Source organism: Passer montanus, unplaced genomic scaffold (genome assembly GCF_014805655.1).
Source record: "Passer montanus isolate IOZ18808 unplaced genomic scaffold, ASM1480565v1 scaffold118, whole genome shotgun sequence".
NCBI lineage: Eukaryota > Metazoa > Chordata > Aves > Passeriformes > Passeridae > Passer > Passer montanus.
This window is the reverse complement of record NW_024358500.1, coordinates 620,702-641,292: the sequence shown is the minus strand read 5'-3', so window position 1 is coordinate 641,292 and position 20,591 is coordinate 620,702. Positions and strand designations below refer to the sequence as shown.

At 40.2% G+C, this 20,591-nt stretch overlaps 2 protein-coding genes across 5 annotated transcripts in view; one reads left to right on the top strand and one right to left on the bottom strand.

The window, feature by feature from the left end:
* MTOR (mechanistic target of rapamycin kinase) overlaps nt 1–20,591 on the bottom strand; it is a 63,864-nt gene that overhangs the window by 30,367 nt on the left and 12,906 nt on the right. For 2 of the 3 annotated variants that reach the window (XM_039697444.1, XM_039697445.1), the window contains exons 20-29: nt 20,260–20,301; nt 19,067–19,153; nt 18,326–18,493; nt 17,419–17,531; nt 16,810–16,972; nt 16,463–16,555; nt 15,645–15,791; nt 14,711–14,853; nt 13,944–14,106; nt 13,694–13,839 (exon numbers count right to left, since the gene is read on the bottom strand). In XM_039697444.1, coding sequence (XP_039553378.1) covers nt 13,694–13,839; nt 13,944–14,106; nt 14,711–14,853; nt 15,645–15,791; nt 16,463–16,555; nt 16,810–16,972; nt 17,419–17,531; nt 18,326–18,493; nt 19,067–19,153; nt 20,260–20,301 — 1,265 coding nt within the window. The remainder of the gene's footprint in view (nt 1–13,693; nt 13,840–13,943; nt 14,107–14,710; nt 14,854–15,644; nt 15,792–16,462; nt 16,556–16,809; nt 16,973–17,418; nt 17,532–18,325; nt 18,494–19,066; nt 19,154–20,259; nt 20,302–20,591) is intronic. The other variant, XM_039697446.1, reaches the window with a different exon arrangement.
* On the top strand, nt 6,358–12,927 carry ANGPTL7 (angiopoietin like 7). 2 transcript variants are annotated; one of them, XM_039697449.1, is made up of 5 exons: nt 6,358–6,881; nt 8,479–8,579; nt 8,900–9,094; nt 9,877–10,075; nt 11,359–12,927. In XM_039697449.1, exons 1-5 carry the CDS (start codon nt 6,503–6,505, stop codon nt 11,526–11,528), a joined length of 1,044 nt encoding a protein of 347 aa, XP_039553383.1. In that variant the 5' UTR covers nt 6,358–6,502; the 3' UTR covers nt 11,529–12,927. The 2 variants fall into 2 exon arrangements, with proteins under 2 accessions (XP_039553383.1, XP_039553382.1); XM_039697448.1 differs by having other exon boundaries at nt 8,476–8,579.

Here is a 20,591-nt window from a genome sequence, read left to right as displayed (position 1 = left end):
CTTCTCTTCCACCTTCCTTCCATGAAGGCACAGCTCCTCTCCCTGCAGAGCTGAGCAGTCTGTGCTCAGACAGAATCTTCCTGAATGTTGTAACACTCTTAAAAGCACCACAGAGCTGTTTTCTAGCCACCATGCTGGAGACTGAACAGAAATAAAAACACTGCAGAAAAGCATCCAGGCATTCAGAAAAGGCCCTGAGGGCTAATATTCCAGCCAGGCAGAGCTGCCAGGGGTTTTTAGCCAGTGTTGCTGCTGGAAATCAGGGCAGTTTACTGGATTAGAGTCAAGGGGATGGATTTCTCCTTCTAGCTGAAAAAAGATAATTGCAAAATCTCTCTGGATGAAGGGAGAAGGTGGGAAAATATCTCTCAAGATATGAGAGCCAATGCTGTTGGCTAAGCTTCTGGACAGTAACTTAAGTCTTTGTTTACCTGGAGATGTCCTTGCAATTATTCCTAGCTCAGAATAATGTTAAGTTTAATATTAAAGGAAAAGATCAGTTGTTCTCCATATCCACTGAGGGAAGAACATATTCATCAGTTCATTTTTGTTAAAAATCTAGAAAAAACTCCACCACCATCTCCTACTTGAAGGCTTGGCAGGAGAGCCTAAAAGAACATTTTTAGGGCATTTAGAACATTTTAGAAGTTCTTAGGTATAGGTTTGGTAGGTCACTGGTAACATCTCTCAGGAAAGGCTTTAAAATTATGTGTTTTCAATGCTAACATAATTACTAAAATATACTGAAACTATTTCAAGACAGAGCTGTCCCATGCTTGCAAGTGGGAGACCACAGAAATAACAAGACTTCCTAAGTCAGATTAACTAGACTTTTAATTTGAACTAATGCACTAATTTCAGTGCTTAATATCCACAATTTCACATTTTATTCAATAAACAAAGTGAATAGCAAAACCACCAAAACAACAGAAGAGCCTTATACTTTCCCTCTAAATGAGCATAAATCAGTTGCAAAACTAATTCTTATCAATAAAGTTTGGTATGAGTTCAGCTCACGTGGGCTCACTGCATAATTACTTTACACAGAACAATATAATTTAAATTTCCACCCCTGTTTAATAAACAGTATCTGTACTGTAATCAGAATCATGTCCAACCCTGACCTATTTGGAGCACTTGATCATGATGAGTGGGATATTAAAATGTAAACAAGCCTTCTGATGAAAAACATTTCCCAGTTGCTATGTCAGTCTATCCCTACAAAAAGTGACTACCCTTGACAAACTTCCTAATATAAAAATCTTGGTCAAAAATCTTAAATCTTCAAATTTTATTAGTAGTGAAAAGCTATATAAACCTACTGCTTGATTATTAAGATATCAAAATTGTAGGTTTTACATGTACACAGAGGTAGAATCACAAAAAAGAACAATATTTAAGAGAAATATATTCCTATTGCTTGTATATTTTAAAGGTTATTTAAACAGAAACCAGACATGAACTGAGAATCAAAATCCCCTCACAGCCAGAAGTGACTGCACTGGTGATTAACCAGCACCAAACCTGCCACACTCATCAGCATTGGTTGGGAAATCTTAAAATTGGAGAAATCTTAAATTGGCAAACCAAAACCACTACACCAACTTTACTGTGTTCAGTGGGAAGAGAATGCAAATGATGAGCTTTTCTCCCCTACAAACCCAAGGCATAAATGTGTAGTATTTACTAGAAATGTTCTCTTTTATACAGTCCTGGGAGCTTTCCAGTCTTCCATTATCTTTGACATTGACAATATTCTCTGTCACTCAAAATATATTAAATTTACAAGAACTCACAAGCAACCAGACTTCCTCATCTTCTCATAAAAATCAGAAGAAGAAACCCTTTATTTTAACAGAGCCTTTTCAAGCGGTCCCAAAGTTATCCATGAGGGAGCACAAACATTTCCTATTGCCAGAATGTATCCCAAACATAATAAAGAAACTTTATTTTTGCAATAAAGCAGCTTGTGTGCAGAATCTAGACAAGAAGATAACTTTGTACTTTTTTCAGTCTCCTCAAGTTTGCTTAGAAAGATTCTCTGTATGACAGACTTTACCAGCCTCAGCCAAGCTTGTTTTTCCTCCTGCAGAAGTACTGAGAGCTGCTTCTAGGATTGGAAGGCACTGCTACTTTGTGGAGACTTGGGGGAACAGATAATCCTCTGGCAAAAGGAATTGGCTTTGATGGCCATTTTCCCCAGTTCTATGATTTATTTGTCTTGAGGCATCCCCCAGTCCCTGACTCAAGAAATCTCAGAAATGTCCATCATGCCACTAAAAAGTATTATCATTCTGGGAACAAATATGTTTGAGAAACTGATACCAGGAAAGAACTGTTTTCAATCAAGAGTTGTGATGATTGAGTGCTTCCAGGCCAGAGCAGCCCCTTTGGCTTCCAGCAAGGAGACACCACATTGCTCACAGGCATCCAAACTGGCCAAGTTCCCAATCTTGATCTAAATGCTTGTAAATAAAATAAAAACATTCCTCAGTTTTGAAAGAAAAAAAAAAAATCAGTGAAAAATGTTACAGTAAATTTCTTAGCTAACCCTGCTGCTTAGGCTGCAAAAGGTTCTGTATCACCTATTTTTTATTAGTCAGAAAGCAGGGAAGAAAAGAAATTGCTAAGCAGGATATTTAGCAAAAAAAAGGTCAAACACAGAGCCAGTCTTTGTGTATTGGTTATGCAAAGAGGGGATGCCTTAAATAAAAAAAGAAATCACAAAAGAAAGCAGGAAGTAGCAGCGTTTTGTTTCTTATCAAGCCCTCTCTCCTGTTCCACCTGTCCCACATAATGTCAGAGATTTACAGCACAATCCTGGCCATGAAGCTGTAGTAGAGTAAATGTTGGAGCATTTATGAGCATCTCCAAAGCCAGAGGTGAACAGTGTCACATTTCCTGGGAGGAAAAGCAGTATTTCAGAGCTCCACCACAGTGTGGGCCAGCTGAGAGCTGATGAGAGCCTTTGCCACCTCAGCAAGCAGCAGGAATTCCAGATTCTCAGCATTTGCCAGATGCATATTAAGGGGTTTGCAACGAATGGCTACCAAATAAACAGCCACAGGGCACTGAGCTTTTCTTCTTGTCTCAGCTTTGCATACACCTGCCAGAACAGCTTCCCAGAGAAGGCAATCATTTAAACTCACCTCTGATTTAATCTGGCCCTCCAGGGACAGGAGATAACTGGTTCTAATCAAGTAATAATGATATATTTGAATTTAGTAACATCAATCAACATTATAAACATATGGCACATGAAGATTGAAACGATGATTAGCCTCAGTTCTCCCAACCACTTCAGAACTGCATCATGAATAAAGTCAAAAAGGATTTGTCTCATCTTCTTGACTTGATGATCTTGTCTTTTTTAGCTATCATGTACCACAGTACTTCCACATACAAAATATAATGGAGGAAAACTAAGCTGATGGATTTCAGACCAAATGATGCTCAATTTCTCCATCAGTATTGGGGAAAGGAAAGAACAGGACCCACTCAGTAATCATGGAACTAATTTCTCCCCAGGTACGTCTCAAACTTTACCTCTTTACAAAATGTCCCAGGATCCTGAACTCAAATCGTAAGTAGAACAGTACAGAACAGCAGAACAGCTTTTGTCAGCTCCAGCTACTGACCTAACCTGGCAATGACTACCATCTGTAGCTATTGCCACCTCAGTGACCATATTCAGTTCTCCATGAAACTGGGAAAGACCCAGCTTTCAAATATTCATAAAGAAGTCAAATTCCACTAAGGCTGGTATCTCTGCCAAGGGATGTCTCTGCCCAAATATCTCCTAATGTTTTCTCTAAAATAATGACAGATGGGAAGATTTGTGCTTTTCCATTCCAGCACAATATGTCTGTTGTCACCCTCTTACACAGCACAAAGTATTCTCTTTTACAACAGGTAAATCAAAGTACCCTGCAGAAAGATGGTTTGCATTTGGATATACAAATTAGTAGCTGAATCCAAAATAAAACCCTGGCTGTCTTATTTCCAACTAAATATTCCAGTTTAGAGAAGGGATTTGGAGGCCTTTTTATGGTGTTTTGTAACATACGTGTTCAATTGAATCTTGGATCCTTTCAAAATTTGTATAAAGAGGGAATGCATGGACCTACAAGTGGCTCCCCTCTTCCACACCTGTCCAAGTCAGGAGAGTTATGGTGAGTGGGAGCAGCAGAATGGATTGAAGTCCTGTGTAACACAATGGGGATGGTAGCAGGGTGGCCTTTTGGGGCAGAGAAGCAGAGTCTGGCCTGTCCTATTTTCTGTTCCAACTTTGACAAAAACATGTTTCTCATCTCAGGAAGCCAGTGAAGAATTTGCCCCTGGGAATCACAGAAGCTCCAGCTGGAAGAGGGCTCAGACAGGATTAGAGGCAGAACAAAAAGGTCAGGCTTTCATCTGTGTGCAGTGGCACTTTCTGGTCTGAAGTATAAAAAGCAATTTTGCTATGGAAGGTTTCTGGAATGCCCACGACAAAAATGGACTGAAGCCTATGGTCTGTTATGGAGGTAACCTCTGTGCTTTAAACAAATTGTACTTGCATATCTCTGGCAATATCTCAGCTCATCAATCCCACACAGTGGCCTCACTAGCTGACACAACAGACTCAGTTGTTTTCTCTTGAGCACAGCACACAGGCAGTCAGTCACCCACAAGACAGCTGCTTGTTTGGAGAGCTCTAATTCTGACCTCCTTGTAAAGATTCCCTCTTCCTTCTCTATAAAAATCCAGATTTTAATGACACCTGTATTAATATTCCACTCCTGCAGTGCTTTGATGACTTCATCTCCCAACACCTTCACACTCTTGTGGGTCTGTTTTGGAGAAAAACTATTAGCCAGCCCCAGTGAAAATCAGAGGCAGTAACAAAGCATCAAGCAACAAGTGTATCAGGGCTGAGGAGGGAGAGAAACTGCATCAACAAGCAATTGTGCTTTCTATTTCTTTAAAAGCAAATGTCAGGTCAGCAAGGCTCTTCTAATGATTCCTAATCAAGCAGAAATCCTGCAGCCACGTTGGATCAGCAAAAGAAGCCAAGATGGGATGGAGTGTGTCAGTTGGGTTTGTCCTAATGGCTTTTGTGAGAAGTGCAAGATTAGCTTTCTTTTGTTTCCTTGGACATCAAGAAGCTTTCACAGCGTTTATGCAAGGAGCAGGTACATGAGGCATTTAATCCTTTATTTCATCTAATTTCTGCCCATTGTCATAATCAGAAATTTTGCAGGAAGGTGCAAGAACCCACGTGTTAGGCAATTACAGAGCAGCTGGCCTGAGGAGCAAAAACTTATCCAGAAGGATCTAGAAGTAAGCCTGCAGACCTTCTGGAAAAGGCTGCACCTTTGCTGAAATGATTTTATTTGGACATCAAACTGCTATACTAATATTCTGAACTGTTAAAAGATATAAAAGAGGAGGGGAAGTTGGCATCTCAGCCAGCTGAGACTGGACTAATACTCTGAACGTCTAAAAATTTAAGGTTTACTCTAAAATCTACTGTTTATGTAACTATGGATATTTTAATTAACCATAGACTTGCCTCTCAAAATCCTAGTAACAAACTGGCCTCCCTAACACTGGTGTTAGATTCCATTGCCTGTGAAAACAACCACCCTGTGTCAATTTTACACAGACTCTCACCATTACTTAATGTCCTTTCACTTGCCCACTATGAAAAAACAGAGGAGTGAGTTTTTACTTACACATTCTGCAGATTTCATTTCATCCCACCCTCAGATATCCCATTTCTAAAAGAACAGCAGTGGATTTTACAACATTAATAGTGCAGAGAACCCAGTATCCAGAGAGAAGAGGATCAGATGCTTAACTAATTCATTTGCTAAAACACTGTCTAAATTAAGAAATAATGCAATCATAGAGTTACCCCAAACAACTTCTGGGTTGTAGTAGGACTTGCAGCAGCCAGGGCTACCTTCTAGGGAGTTACCTTCCTTGAACTTCTATAAACTCACCCATTTTGAACAGCCTTTTCACATTCTGGATCTCTAATGCTCTCATGTTATTTAAGTGCCAGAACTAGTCACCAAGAGGGCTCCAATCCAACAGGCAATAATTGCTGGAAATTCTTCTCATTTCCTAGCCCTCTCCTACACCCCTTCAAGACAGAACTGAGGGAAGTCTCTCCTGCTCTCCCCCCAACCTTTCCTGGCTGAAACCTGCTCCAATTTCACCCTGTAAATACCTGATATGAACAGATGAACTGGGAGGGGCCAGCAAGCTCTTCATAGTTTCAGGGGGGTGGAGGTAAACAGAAAAATAGTATATAAGATGCTTTGAGACAGACTTCCAAAGTGCCTAGACTCTGACAGGAGGTGTCTGAAAAAAAGCCACTTCCTCAGGCTCCACCTTCAGAGACTCACTTCATTGGAAGCAAGGAAGGTACCAGGCTGCTGCAGGAAATTTTATACCTATCCCAGCTGCACTCAGACTACTGCAGTCAGCTGGAAGGCTTCTGTTGCTGTAAGCAAAAATGCCAGCAAGAGCCACGGTTCAGCTGGCATGGCTCTGCACTGTCACTGTGGCTGTGGTGATCTACCCAGCACTGCTGCAGAAACCTCCCAAGAGGAGAACGGTCAGCGGGAGCGCGCAGCTGAGGGTGCCAGGCTGCTGCGAGGAGATCAAGGAGCTCAGGCTGCAGGTAGCCAACCTGAGCAGGATGCTGCAGGAGCTGAGCAAGAAGCAGGAAGGGGACTGGGTGAACGTGGTGATGCAGGTGATGGAGCTGGAAGGGAGCACCAAGCAGATGGAGTCGCGCCTCGTCGACGCCGAGAGCAAGTACTCCGAGATGAACAACCAGATAGACATCATGCAGCTGCAGGCAGCTCAGATGGTCACACAAACGTCAGCTGGTAAGGAGGGGGTCACCAAGCTCCCAGATACACCTCTCCATGCACAATTAATGACTAGTTCCTTCTGCTAGCATGTCCTGTTAACATGAGCATGCACACTGAAAACTGCTGCTCAGGCAGTGACCATGAGAAAACTAGTTTGAATTTCTTCATCTGTATTTTTATATCTATGTCTGTTCTTAAGGGGTGCAGAAATTGAACAGGTATTGCATTTCTACAGTGAGGAATTGAGTCTAATATTTCATTTTCTGAGCACTACACTATCAATTCTAAAAGAACAGGAGCTGGCTTGGTAAGGGAATGGCTCTGACAGTAATAACCTCTGAGCTCATAGTGCTGACAGGAGACTAGAAATTGTTAAAACAATTAGAAATGCTCTCCAGGAATTACTAAAGATTTGTAATTTTATCTTTATGACTGTTTATGAACCAGAGTAAAAAAAAGAGTGATCCTTTATTTTTGAATGATAATTCTTAAAAGTTAAAGGCTGTAGATTAAATACAAACTGTGATATAGAATACAAACTGTGATTTATACCTAGCCAGACCACAGTTAAATTCTTCAAAATTCTCTTCCCTGAGGGAAAATGTCACTGCACACAGTGATTGCACAGGCCTGTACTCAGTGTGGAATGCAGGTGCATTTTTAGGTCAGTTACCTGTAAAGGCACTTCTAGAAGAAAGCATCCTCTCTGCTGACTTTTCTCTTTGAATGAAATTCATTTCAAAGCTTAAACTGTCTCAGTCTCAACTGGGTTTGCCAAAAGACTTAATTTGGATTTTTTTTAACATTAAGAAAGAACTTCCAAATCTATTTCTTTAATTCTTCCTCTAAAATAGTCCCATCTGGTTAGTTTTGACACATCACTATTTACAGTAGGCCTTAAAAAATGTTACACCATAACAAGTCTCTTGAAGCTGAAGAAAAAACAGTTACATGCAGCAGAAAGTGGCCCAGAAGGTATTTAAGACAGATGTGTCTCACCTCACTAGGTAAGAGACATTTTTGAAAACTGTCAGACATTATAAAGCCTTGCTTCAGCTCATTTATCCTCCTCAAAATAGCTATGCATTTTACCATCTTCAAGTCAGCTCCTGCACCAGGAAGAAAAGAGCCTTTCCCAGACTGACAGGCTGCAGTTAAAAGGCACTTTCTCTGTCACAGATGCCAATGCAGACAGGGCTGAACAAATATCCCTCACCCACAAACTTGGCCAACCTCTTCACACACTCAAGGCAGACACCTCGCAGCAGGCTTGGCCATTTCACTGGATGTGTCTTTATTACTTAGTTGGGGGTCAGCAAATAGACTTTCCAGCACAGACACACAGTGGCAATGTGATCAGAAAGCAGAGATGTCTTTTTGCATAGCAGAGGTTAAAAATATCAAAATAAATAAATTAATAAAAAATCACAAAATCCCAGTGTTACAATGCCTTTTGCCAATGCATACACTGCTCATTTCAGGAAAATATTAAACCTGTGGAAAGCCTTCTTCCTTACTCCTTCTACTACAAACTAAACTTTGCAGAAAGCACCTTTACAGAAGAGGAGTTCTTGCTGCTCAGATTCTCACTTTCTGGTTCTGATTCAAGTAGATGCTGTTTATGACTGCTCATCACTTTACCAGAGGAACTACCGAATTTCTGGTGTCTACAGGTTACCTCCTGATGAATTTTTGGGAATTCCAGATCTGGAGGTAAGGCTATTCAGTACACAATGTATATTACACGTCTTTTAAAATATAATCAAGAAATACCTCTCTACAGAGGTGAAAAAAGCACACTCTAAGTTTTGGTACCCTGTGCTTGCCATCACCATCTTTATGTAAGCAAACTTAAAAGGATGGAAAAACTGTATGTACATTTAAGAGAAAAAACAGAAAAAGGGTTTATCTAATAATTTTTTGCCATAGAAGTTTCTTCAGGTTGTGAAATCTGGAACAATGTGCTGTGTTAAGAGAACTGAACCTTCCCAAGTTTACTGACAAGTAACTAGTGCATTTTTTTCCTATTCCAGGTGTTCTGTGACATGGAGACAGACGGGGGTGGCTGGACTGTCATCCAAAGACGCAAAGTTGGTTTGACATCGTTCAACAGGGACTGGAAACAATACAGGGATGGATTTGGCAATATTAGGGGAGATTTTTGGCTGGGAAATGAAAATATCTACCGACTTTCAAGACGCCCCACTGTTCTGAGGGTAGAGTTGGAGGTAATTAATAAGCTCTTAATTTCAGCAGCAAAAGGCTTTTTCATTCCCCAGTACCAGATACCAGCTCCTATCTTTTTAGGAGGCCCAAAGAATTTTCATGCTTTAATTACAGGAGAAGGAAGTAGGATCAACCTAGGAATACATTCAAACACAAGACAGAAGTATGTTCTCCCCTGTGCAAAGCCAGTGGCACAACCTTCTGTCTGCACACTCACTGTGTCTTCAGAATGTCTGGGGTTCTTTGCAGAAGCCACTGCAGACAGAGATCAAACTGCTGATTATCTCAGATTTACAAATTCAAAAACAGATGTCCCATTAAGTTTCCAAGCCTCTGAGCCTTTTCATTTTGCAGCACTTCCTTCCAGCCTGGGTACAAGAGTTTGCATTGTGTTACCCTCAATTTCTCCAGTCTGTTAGAGGCTTGGATTTGACTTAGACTGGTTTATAGTTGATATAATTGCATTGAGGGATGGGATATGTATAAACTGAAAGGCTTAATACCTAAAAGTCAATGTTTCAGAGAAGAAAAGAATTACTTGAGGCAGCATGCTGATACAAGGATATTGAATGCAAGAGCTGCACATCAGGCTTCCTACAGATTGTACAACACCAGTGCAGATAAAACTTGGAAGTTTCATGCTTTGCTCTGTAAAGTTCCTTTGCCTTAACAGAGCAGTTTCTGCAGTCTGAGACAGTAAAAATATAGGTATACAATCATGGATGCTGGAGTCTTTTTGGTAAATGCTCTAACAGGACTGATTTCTCCTCCCTGTTTTGTGCAGGACTGGGAGGGTGACACGCGCTATGCCCAGTACCAGCAGTTCACCCTGAGCAATGAGATCAACAGCTACCGCCTGTTCCTGGGCAACTACAGCGGCAACACCGCGCGGGATTCCCTGCGCTACCACAACAACACGGCCTTCAGCACAAAGGACAAGGACAACGACAAGTGTGTGGATGACTGCGCCCAGTTCCGTAAAGGTAAAACACACACACAGCCCCTCCTGCCCCAGAGAGCTGCTGTAGAGCCCAACGCTCCCTCTGTCCATGCAACCACTAATATCTGAATGGCAAATCAAGGGAGAGGTGAACAGTTCTGGAAAATAAACTTATGTTTAGTTAAAGCTGATTTACAGAGCCAGACTGTGCATTACAGACATCAAAATATCTGTGTGCTCTCTCCTACACACAGTTACCCAGTCCATTATAGTATCTGCCAGACTATCCCACATGCTGATAAAACACAGTGAGACAGGAAGTTATTCCTTAATATCATTCAGGTTCTTATTTTTTCTTTTATTTTGGTAAGTTTTCAAATCCTAGTATTAGGCAACTGTAATTCTTCTCCTGTATTCCCCTCCACATTCAGCTTGACTTGTCATCTTTATTACAACCCTATTACAAGCCTCTAATTTCAGAGGTTACTCTCTTAATTTAGTATCTTTGAGTTCTGTCAAAGATAATTATCTTCATTATGTCTTGCTCTTTTTTTCCACATTATGTCACACACAACATGCAAATAAAACTATTGATCTCAGTCTCAGTAAATACTCAGAGGGTTCAGAAACTTTTTAAACACCTTAAGATGCTCTAGCGAATTACCCAGATTCATTTGCTATGCTAATTCACCGAGTAGAAACACATCAAGGAAATATTCTAAGAGGAATGAGCAACTAAATTACAATCTACTAGACTAATTTGATTATAGAGTTCCCCTCCACATTCAGCTTGACTTGTCATCTTTATTACAACCCTATTACAAGCCTCTAATTTCAGAGGTTACTCTCTTAATTTAGTATCTTTGAGTTCTGTCAAAGATAATTATCTTCATTATGTCTTGCTCTTTTTTTCCACATTATGTCACACACAACATGCAAATAAAACTATTGATCTCAGTCTCAGTAAATACTCAGAGGGTTCAGAAACTTTTTAAACACCTTAAGATGCTCTAGCGAATTACCCAGATTCATTTGCTATGCTAATTCACCGAGTCACAAACACATCAAGGGAATATTCTAAGAGAAATGAGCAACTCAATTAAAAGCCACTAGACTTATTTGACTATAGATCTGTAATGCCTTTAAGTTCCTAAATATCTATGTTAAGTTTTCAATTTACCTGCAATCTCAACTATCAGAGCTACAGCCTCCAGGCATTAAATGCTGCATTGTGCTCACTGTTGTCTGGAACAAGCAGTAATCATTAATATAAATTAATGATATATATATAATTAATGTCAGGAATCTATTATGTTTCCTGACAAGGTGGATATTGGTACAACTGCTGCACAGATTCCAACCTGAATGGGGTCTACTACCGCAAAGGAGAGCACACCAAGAACATGGATGGCATCACCTGGTACGGCTGGCACGGATCCACCTACTCCCTCAAGAGAGTGGAGATGAAGATCCGGCCAGAGGATTTCAAACCATAGAAGAAATCAACGTTTGATTGTACAGCTACATGACTTCACCATGCAAAAGGTGGGCAATAAACAGCCAAAAAAGGTTTCATTTCATCCAATAGATGCAACAGCTATGTACTGGTGATGTACACAAACACTGTGACACCAGCCACAGCCACCAGCACTATCAGGACTCAGGCTTGTTTCCTCCTCTTCAGGCTCTTTGCAAAGGGAAAAATATTGTGTTAGAATAGCTTAGAACTGAATGCACTTATAGCACCTTCAGAAAACCTATGGGTGTGTTTTCACTAGCAGTGTGATTACTGGGTTGCCTTAGTACTATTAACCAGATAGGCCGGGACTGAAAAGCAAAAGCCTCTTGGCTTCCTTTCCTTCAGTGTCTGGAGCAAGCACTGCTAAGCAACTTCTTTCAAGAAGCTCTCAAACCACAAAAGTTATAGACTCATTTAAGCCAGAGGAATCAATCAGAAGTGTCCCCAATGCACCTTTCTTTAGTGCACAGTAAGTGGCTTACTTTCCCACAAAAGAACAAAGCTCAAAATGTTGCATTAATTAGCATTGTCCAGATTCTCCCCTGACCTTTTACTGCCACCTCCTGCTGCTGCCTCAAACAATCCCCACTGAAGGATGCCCTAACAAATAGTAACACTGCAGGAGGGTTTGTCCCATGGGCCCTCCAATGTTTATTTCTATCCACACAGATCACTAAATGCTGATAAACTAGAAAAACAACTTTCTGGGCTGTTCTCAAACTGTATTCAGGTTAGAATACAAACATGCTGTATGTCAGTAAGGCTGAGAGTGAGCAGCAGGTCAGCAAAAAAAAGTCCAGATGCAGCCAAAGAACTCAACTCCAACACTTAAAACCACTGTGTTCATGTGCAGTACACCAGTACACACCAGAGAATCCCTAAGTGCCAAAAGTTACTTCACCTAAGGGAATATTTGCCAACACAGCAGACTGAGGAGTATCAAAATCTGTTTTGAAAACTACCCCAGTTGGAAGATACCTAGAGATATTCTGTCAGAAATAAACTTCTCCCTCACATAACACAGTGTTAAAGATAACAGTTAAAAAAGAATGAGACTCCTCCTATAGCCCTACCATTGTTTGAATATGTTGGAAAATGATCATTATAATTAATATATCTAATTTTATTCACCTTGAAGAGAGTTTGAATCTAGATTAGGTTGTTCAGTCCTGTGTGAAATGGAAGATAAAGGTGTCTTGGGAATTTACACATGTTCAAATATTCATAATGCAATTTTCAACTGTGTGGAACTATAGTTGGAACTATTTTAACTGTGGTCTATAATGGATTTTTAAAGGTTTCTAAAACTTTTTCATTTCTAATAAATTGTTTCATTTTTAAGTGTGCTTTATGTCAATTCTTTGCTCTTAACTTGCTTTTTGATACACAAAAAAAAACCCAACTGCAAAAGCAACTGAGACCAGGAAAAAAATACACTGAATTCTGTATTTTTCTCAGTAACATGAGGCAGAATGGTGAAAAAATAATAGAGGAAAAAAAAAATTGAAAACACAATTCCAAGGAAGTAGGAGGGTTGAAAAATTCACTACATAAAGACAAAATTAAGTTTTTGCTCAACCAAAATCAATTTGTTAATATCAAATAGCTGAGCTAACATTTCTGTGATATGGAATAGAGATTCACATTTTAAAACATGTAGTTTAGCATCAAATCCTGTGCAGGTCATTTCAGGCTAACATCTGTGTTTCTGAGCTTGGTCAGTGACAACACATAATTTATAATACCTTCTATTTGACAAAAGAGCAAAATCAGCAGAATGTGATGAGAAATTTTAATTAAGAACTTCAACTTTTCTGACTTATTTATATGCAGGTATAGAAATCTGTCTCATTTAACCTACAGCCATTTCATGACATTCCATAGTGAACTGGAAGGGTGAGAGAGGGGAATCAGAACTTTTTCCTGCACTCCTTCCTGCAAAAATTCCCTGCAAAACTTCCCTGGGCTTCTATCATAGTTTTAACCACACAGTACAAGGACAGAACTCAGCAGCTAAAATTGCACATTTGCAAGTAGTTTAACATCTTATGACAGAGTCCTAAGAACTGCCTAGATTAATCCTAAAGGTATCTTAAATTGTAGCTACTTGAAGAGCAGAAATCTCACCAGTTGTGGTCCTACCTGATGAGAGACTCTAGAATAGCTGGGGTGGGACCCTTTTGAAATTCCAGCTCTTTGTAGTGAAGGGCCTTAGCGTATGCTCGACATTTGGCAGCTCTTTCCCCCAGAAGGACAATGCCATTGTCATCTCTCAAAGGCAGTGGGCCCTGGGAAGGAGCACACACATCAAAAACAGGATGAGTATTCATGAACTCCACAGACAATAGCCAGCACAACAGCACTAGAAGGAGCTGCCCAACAGCATCTCTACCTTGTCACTGTGCTCCATGAATTCTGCCAAGTTCAGCAGGGTCTGAGTGACTTCTGCAATATCCTGAGAGGTCAAGGCCAACTCAATGCTCCGGATCAGCTCATCCTGCTGGTCCTCGTTCAGCTCAGACCAGCAGGAAACAAAAGCAGCATTGAAGAGGTCTCTGGGGAGGAACACAAAAGACAATGTGAGGTGGGGATTCATGAGAAAAAGTCTGTTTGATAGTGGGCTCACCTTCTTAACCAGAGAAAGACAGCTAAAAAATACACTTACATGCCTGCCTGCAATAAACAGTGATTATTGTTGATAAAGGTAACTTCTGTGAAACCTTCATTTAAAAAATACAGAATAGGCTGGTATACTACAATAATAGAAATGTTGTGCTATCATATGCTATCAAAGTTTCTCCAAACATGCTGGTTGTAAAAAACCACTGCAGTTTATTCCACTCAGATGCATTTTTATTCACCACAGTAAATACTCAATACAAATATTTCATACTCTGCTGTTTTTCCAGCTTCACTTATGTGCATTACCTAATTTCTGGACTAACATACAGAATTTCAATGAAAGATTTTGTGCACATCATGGAGCAGCCAACTAGGAAGGGTGGAAATGAAATCAAGCTGTTGGCTCTTTGATTTATGCCAAAGCAGGAACTGTCTCTATTTATGAAACCTAAGACCTTCTAAATAACCTTACTTTTCCCTTATAATATCTGGTTGCCATCTGCCATTTCAAGTTATAAAAATCCAGCAATACTGTACCGAGCCATGGGATTATAGGCCTGAGCCAGGGCCCAACATGAGCGCAGGGATGGTGAGGAAGAATCTTTCAGCAGCTCCAAACTCAGTCTCCTTAACCATTCCAACCAGTCATCCTTGGAAACTCTTCTTGCTGCTCCCCAGGCCTGCAGTGCAAAGGAAGACAATTCACTTACCAAACAAAGCACTCTCCAAGAGCACAAGAAATCCATCAGCAGGCAGCATGACTTCTTTACAGCTCCAAACCACATGCGGAGAATTCCTTTTCAATTTCCTGAAATCCATTACCTTTACCAGATAATCTGCAGTACTTAAGTCTCATGCCTAAGAAATCTTCCCTAAAAGTATTCCTGCCATGATATGGCAAGTATTTAACATGAACAATCCTTTCCCTACAAAAATACATGTTGAGCTGAAGACACTGTTGAAACATCAGCTTAAAAATACTTAATGCATTTAGAATTATATTTTTAAGTCCAGCATTTTCAAATCAATCCATCCCATTACTGAACTGTATGCTGCATGCACGTACTGTTCAAACTAACCGGTGCTTTGCTATTAAGTTCTACCTTCAAGAAAATATAAAACTAGGATGTAAGAGGAGCAAAAGCAAAAATAAAAAAATGCCAGAGGCTCTGAAAAAGATGTCTCTTTTGGTGAGACATTATTCATTGTGATCTAGAAAGTCTTGTTCACACTTAACAAGCAATTGTAAAGGTTACTTCGCAGCCATTCACTCCTATCTTAAAAGTTGCTCAGCACCTTCTAATTTTATAGAGTCTCAGACACTACTTTGACCTCAGTTTGTACACAATAGAAAAGCAACATAAAAGCAATATAAACAAATGCAGTTCAGATGCATCAGACAAAACTCCTTCAGTGTGACACATTAGCTCCCTTCAGTAGCAAATTCATGCTATGAAGGCTCCAGTCTTACCTTCTGCAGGTTGATGGTGCTCACATGCAATTTCTTCATGGGACCTGTTTCCACAGGACCAGTGGCTGAAGCTTCTCCCTGGTTGCTTCTCAACATTCGATGCTGATAAATCAGGGGATCCTCCTCTTCATCAGCAAGAGTGTAACCCTACAATAATTGGTTTACAGTGAAGATCACAACCACACATAAAGAAGCAATTCTTGACAAGCCAAAAAAAAAAAAGAGCACTTGCAGCAAAATCTTACAGCAAAATCTGTGAAGGAAATAACCATGTTTCATTATAAAGATTACACCTTATAAGCCAGAGAACTCTAAATGATATCCCTCTGCTACTCAAGGTAACTGTCAAGAACGCTTAGCTCCTAGTATAAAAATCCAAAATAATGCACATTGAAACAAGCACTATTGCCTATTTGACTTGCTAGTTCCTTATTCCACACAAATTGTAAAGCAGTTACTAAATTTTTAAAATCTAAGACATTCCACAGAAAATACTGAGATAACAAGGTCTCCTCAAGTCCTGAAACCATGGGAAAAAGAGGATAAATCCACATTTAAGAACTACCAAGAAAAAGAATGGTAATGACACTGGCTACAAGTCTAAGATCTTCCCTAGAACTTGCCATGATTTTTCTGTAGGCAATACTTAATCTCAATAGACAAAAATTTTCCCATTGCAACCTCAAAGTTGCATTAAAAAGCTGCACTTAACACAGAAACAGAGCAACAGCCACTCCTCATTTTATGAGTAAATCCAAATGAAACATCTGTTTCAACATGACAATATCCCAAAAGTGCAAACACACTTGTCAGCTTACCTTTACAATTCTGCAGATGAGAACATCATAGCGTTGATGGTTAATTCTGTGTCGCACCAGGACTTTGTTCACCATTGGGATAAAAATTTGGTACTGTAAAAGGGAATGCATCATAAACTTGTTACTCAGTGGCACCAAGAGCAGTAAAATTCCATCACATTGTCAGAATTGGTTTCTTATCAACAAACAATTTGATTTCAGTGATTCCCAATTCCAAAAACAACTAAGAGAAGAAAAATCAGTTCTCTTGGAAATCCGTGAGCACATTACAAAATTTCAAGTTTAAAGCCTTGATCTCTGGGACAATCACACCTTCTGTGAGCTTTCAAGCCAAAGAATAATATCACCTTCTTTCCCAGCTGGAACACCAGAGAGGAGAGGGTGTCCATTGCAGTTGTTCGTAGCTCAGGGCTCTGATCCAGTGTTCGTACGATGGGATGGATAATCCGTGACGCGTAATCCGTGAAATCCAGGGACTCTGTCAAGCGGTCCACTGTTTCCAGAGCAGCTCTTAAGTCACACAAAAAGAGGGAAGAATTTATCTCTCAGTGTGTTAAGAAAGAAGAAATAAGAAAAATTATTGAAGTGCTCAGTCCTCCTAGGATTAGTAACAATAGGAAAAGCAGGCCATCAGAACTCTGTTAAAGCAGCTAGTACTTGCAGGACAGTTTGCAAGTAACTAAAATACTAGCAGGTGAGAATCAGAAAATTTAAAAAACCCCTAACAACAACAACAACAAAGAAACCCAAACCAACCAACAACAATCAAAACCCACCAACAAACCCAAAAAATTAGTAACACTGTCCAAACAGTAATAACCTTTCACAATGATTTAACACAGAAAAGCTGAGGAAGAGACTAAATGGTATTTAATTGTAAACGTTCAGTCACTGCAGAATTTGGATATCAAAGGTAAAACTACAAAGAGAGAGACTGCAAAGCCACCAGGACTTACTTGCGAGCCACCACAGGGACATCTGGGGCATCAAACAGCTTTACAATGGGAGGTAGTAACAAATGAAGGTAGTCATCCAGGTTAGCTCCAAAGAGCTGGATCGCATTGAGGAGCTGCAGAGAAAAACCACAGAAGACTACAATGTCCAGGGGTTGAACAGATCCTAAAGATCATCTAGTCACAACCTCCCCGCCATGGGCAGGGACACCTTCTACTAGATGAGGTTGCTCAAGGCCATATCCAACCTGACTCTGAACCCTGCCACTGCTGGGCCATCCCCAGCTTCCACACACAACCTGTTCCCGTGTCTCACCACCCATGCAGTAAGGAATGTCTTCTTAATATCTAACCTAAATTTCCCCTTTCAGTTTGCACCTGTTACTCCTTTTCCTGCCACTGCAGTTCCTGACAAAGTGTCTCTCTCTGGCTGCCCTATAGCTCCTTTCATACAGTGGGTCTCCATACAACCTTTTCCTCTCCAGGCTGAAGAGCCCCAATGTTCCCAGCCTGCCTTCATAGGGGAGGTGCTCTAGCTCTCTTATCAACTTTGTGGCTTCCTCTGGACCTGCTCCAATGGTTTCATGTCCTTCTTACATTGACACCAGAACTGTAAATAATGCTCCAAGTGGGGTCTCACAAGAGTAGAATAGAGGGGGAGAATCAAATCCTTCAACCAAAAGGACCCAGTGTGACTCAAAGTCATGAATGAGATCCATTCTAAAAAAGTCAGTATCCAGTGAAAAATTTCAACCACTTTAAACAACTGTCTGCATCATTTCACACCAAGCCAGTGCCAAACTGCACCTGTCCATTTGATTGTGCAAGACACAAGCAAGGAGCCCTGCTGAGCTGGGAACACACCTGCCTGGCAGTGCCCAAAGCCCAGCAGTGCTGCAGCCCCACTCACCTTCACAGAAACAATGCGGCCCTGACTGTTGTCATGCATGAAGACCCGTAACATGTGAGGAATGAGCTGAGGCAGGTAGAGCTTGAATTCACCTCCTAGAGCTACCACAATCTGCTCAATAAGTAGGATAATTGTGCTCTGTATGGAGTTGTTCATAACCCAGAAGTCCTACAGAAGAAAGAAAAAAAAAAAGGGGGGGAAAAAAATCCAGAAGTTCTTCAGCTGAGCTGTACCAATTACAGGAAAAGTAAACTGTAGGAGACAGCCTGTAGATAAATTCAAGATTGCAAGAAAGGACCATACTTTCTGGTTTTAAAACACTCTGCACTTCCAGTACATTTACAGTTGTTGAAAACAACCTCTGGAGAACAGATTTTTTCCTAATCCTTTTACAAGCTTGCAAACATTTAGTGAAAATTATGTGAAATGACACCTATTTATGAACTCCAGGTATCTCTTGCTAAAACTATGTTTCTGAAAGTAGTAAGTGCACAAAATACAGCTACTGAAAAGAACTCAGTCACTATCAGAACCTGAAGCTACACTTACCTCAGTTACTACCAATAATGTATATTGTAACTTCAAATAAATGGTATTTCAAAATACAATTATTACTTCAAATATATGCAGCTCTGCTCTTCATAGGAACTTCTGAATTTGTTGATACTTTTGATAAGTTATTTGAAAAAGACTGTCCACCATTCTGTGACAGTGAAGTACTGGCATAAAGATTGCACTCACTCTCATCAGGGTGACAATTTCATCCATATAGGGCCGAATATGACTTCTCACAAAGGACACCAACATTCCCAGCTGCTGGAACAGGAACTGGAAGGCATAAATGTGTCATAATCAGTGTAGCTTACCCAAATATCAAAGCCACTGGGTAAAGAGTTTCACAGGCAATTGCAAGCTCATTTATCAAACAAATAGCATGCATAGCTCCCATTTGCTCAAAATCTGGGGCTAAATTCTTGGCAGCTTCAGCTCAGCAGTTTGGGTTTTGTGGGCTTTTATGGGTTTTGGGGTTTTGGTTAATTTTTATTGTGGTTGGTTTTTAAGAGGGCAGTGGGGAAGAAAAGTGTTTTTGGGTTTATTGGTTGGGTTTCCCCCCAGCTTTCATAAAAAAAACCATTGTGAGCTCAAAGACACTCAAGCACACAAACAGGGCTTTATAAAGTCCCAGCAAATCTATAGTGTCAGAACAGACTTGCAAGCACAGACACCTCAATTACAGTGTATTGTAATTCAATTTGAAGGATGCTTCCAAAAATTTAGCCCCTTGTCTTTTCCCCCTGCCTGAAAACCAAACTGACACACATTTTAAGATACTCCTTCTGTACTTTTTCCCATCTCCCACCAGATATATTGGTGAAAAGTTACTGGGGAATGCAGTTAGGTCCTTGCCAGAAACACTGCACTTTTTTAAAAGATGGTTGATTACACCATTTTTTCATTACCATCATTCTTCACCACCAAGAAGAATTTTGACTTAGCCAATTTTATTTGGATACACTATGAGAGTTTTGTAATTCCTTCCACCACAATACAATCTTAAACATCCAATTGTGACAATGAATTTATTCTTTAAATTGGTATAAAATCACGTGAGCTAAATTGCTTCGATGTAGAGAGTCTATTTTCTCTACCAAAAATAGGAAAATGTAAGTTATTGTCTACTAAATTTCATTTCTTCATGCAGGTTTTGAAGACTACAGTCACAAAATACAACATGGAGCTCATAAAAAGAGATAACACTTTCATGAGAACTAAATAAGAAATAGTCTCAGTTGTTTAGTGAGAACAGTACACATACATTTACCAAAGATGAACTCTGAGCTCCTGTACTGTGCCTGTTTTTTGGCGTAGTGAGAGGATGCTTACATACAGGACAAGGACCTTCCTCTTTTAGGCTTTATGTCACGCATACCCACCTCAGCTCTTCTCCCCAGTACACTTTCACCATCTTCTTTTACCTGAAAATTTTTAAACAGAGTGTGCACAAGTGCATAGCTTTCAAGCAAGTTAGATCAGTCAGGTCTAGAACCTCAGACAACCCAGACATGAGATGTTTTCCTTACAATCTCAGTAGTAGTTCAGGCTGGGAGAAAACAGCAGGTCTATAGCAGAGCTGGGATTCTGCTAAGGGAGCACCTATAAAACACAGCAGCAATAAGGAGTACAAACTGCCCTTCACACCCCAGAGCGTTTGGCTGCCTGAAGAAGAGCCTTGGCAAACAGCAGCATCTCTGGTGAGATGAACCTT

Excerpts from the sequence above, each read along its gene's own strand:
- ANGPTL7 (XM_039697448.1), top strand. The coding sequence starts at position 6,503 with ATGCCAGCAAGAGCCACGGTTCAGCTGGCATGGCTCTGCACTGTCACT. Across the intron at positions 9,095-9,876 it reads TTCTGAGGGTAGAGTTGGAG|GACTGGGAGGGTGACACGCG; the intron begins GTAATTAATAAG and ends TGTTTTGTGCAG. Across the intron at positions 10,076-11,358 it reads CTGCGCCCAGTTCCGTAAAG|GTGGATATTGGTACAACTGC; the intron begins GTAAAACACACA and ends TTTCCTGACAAG.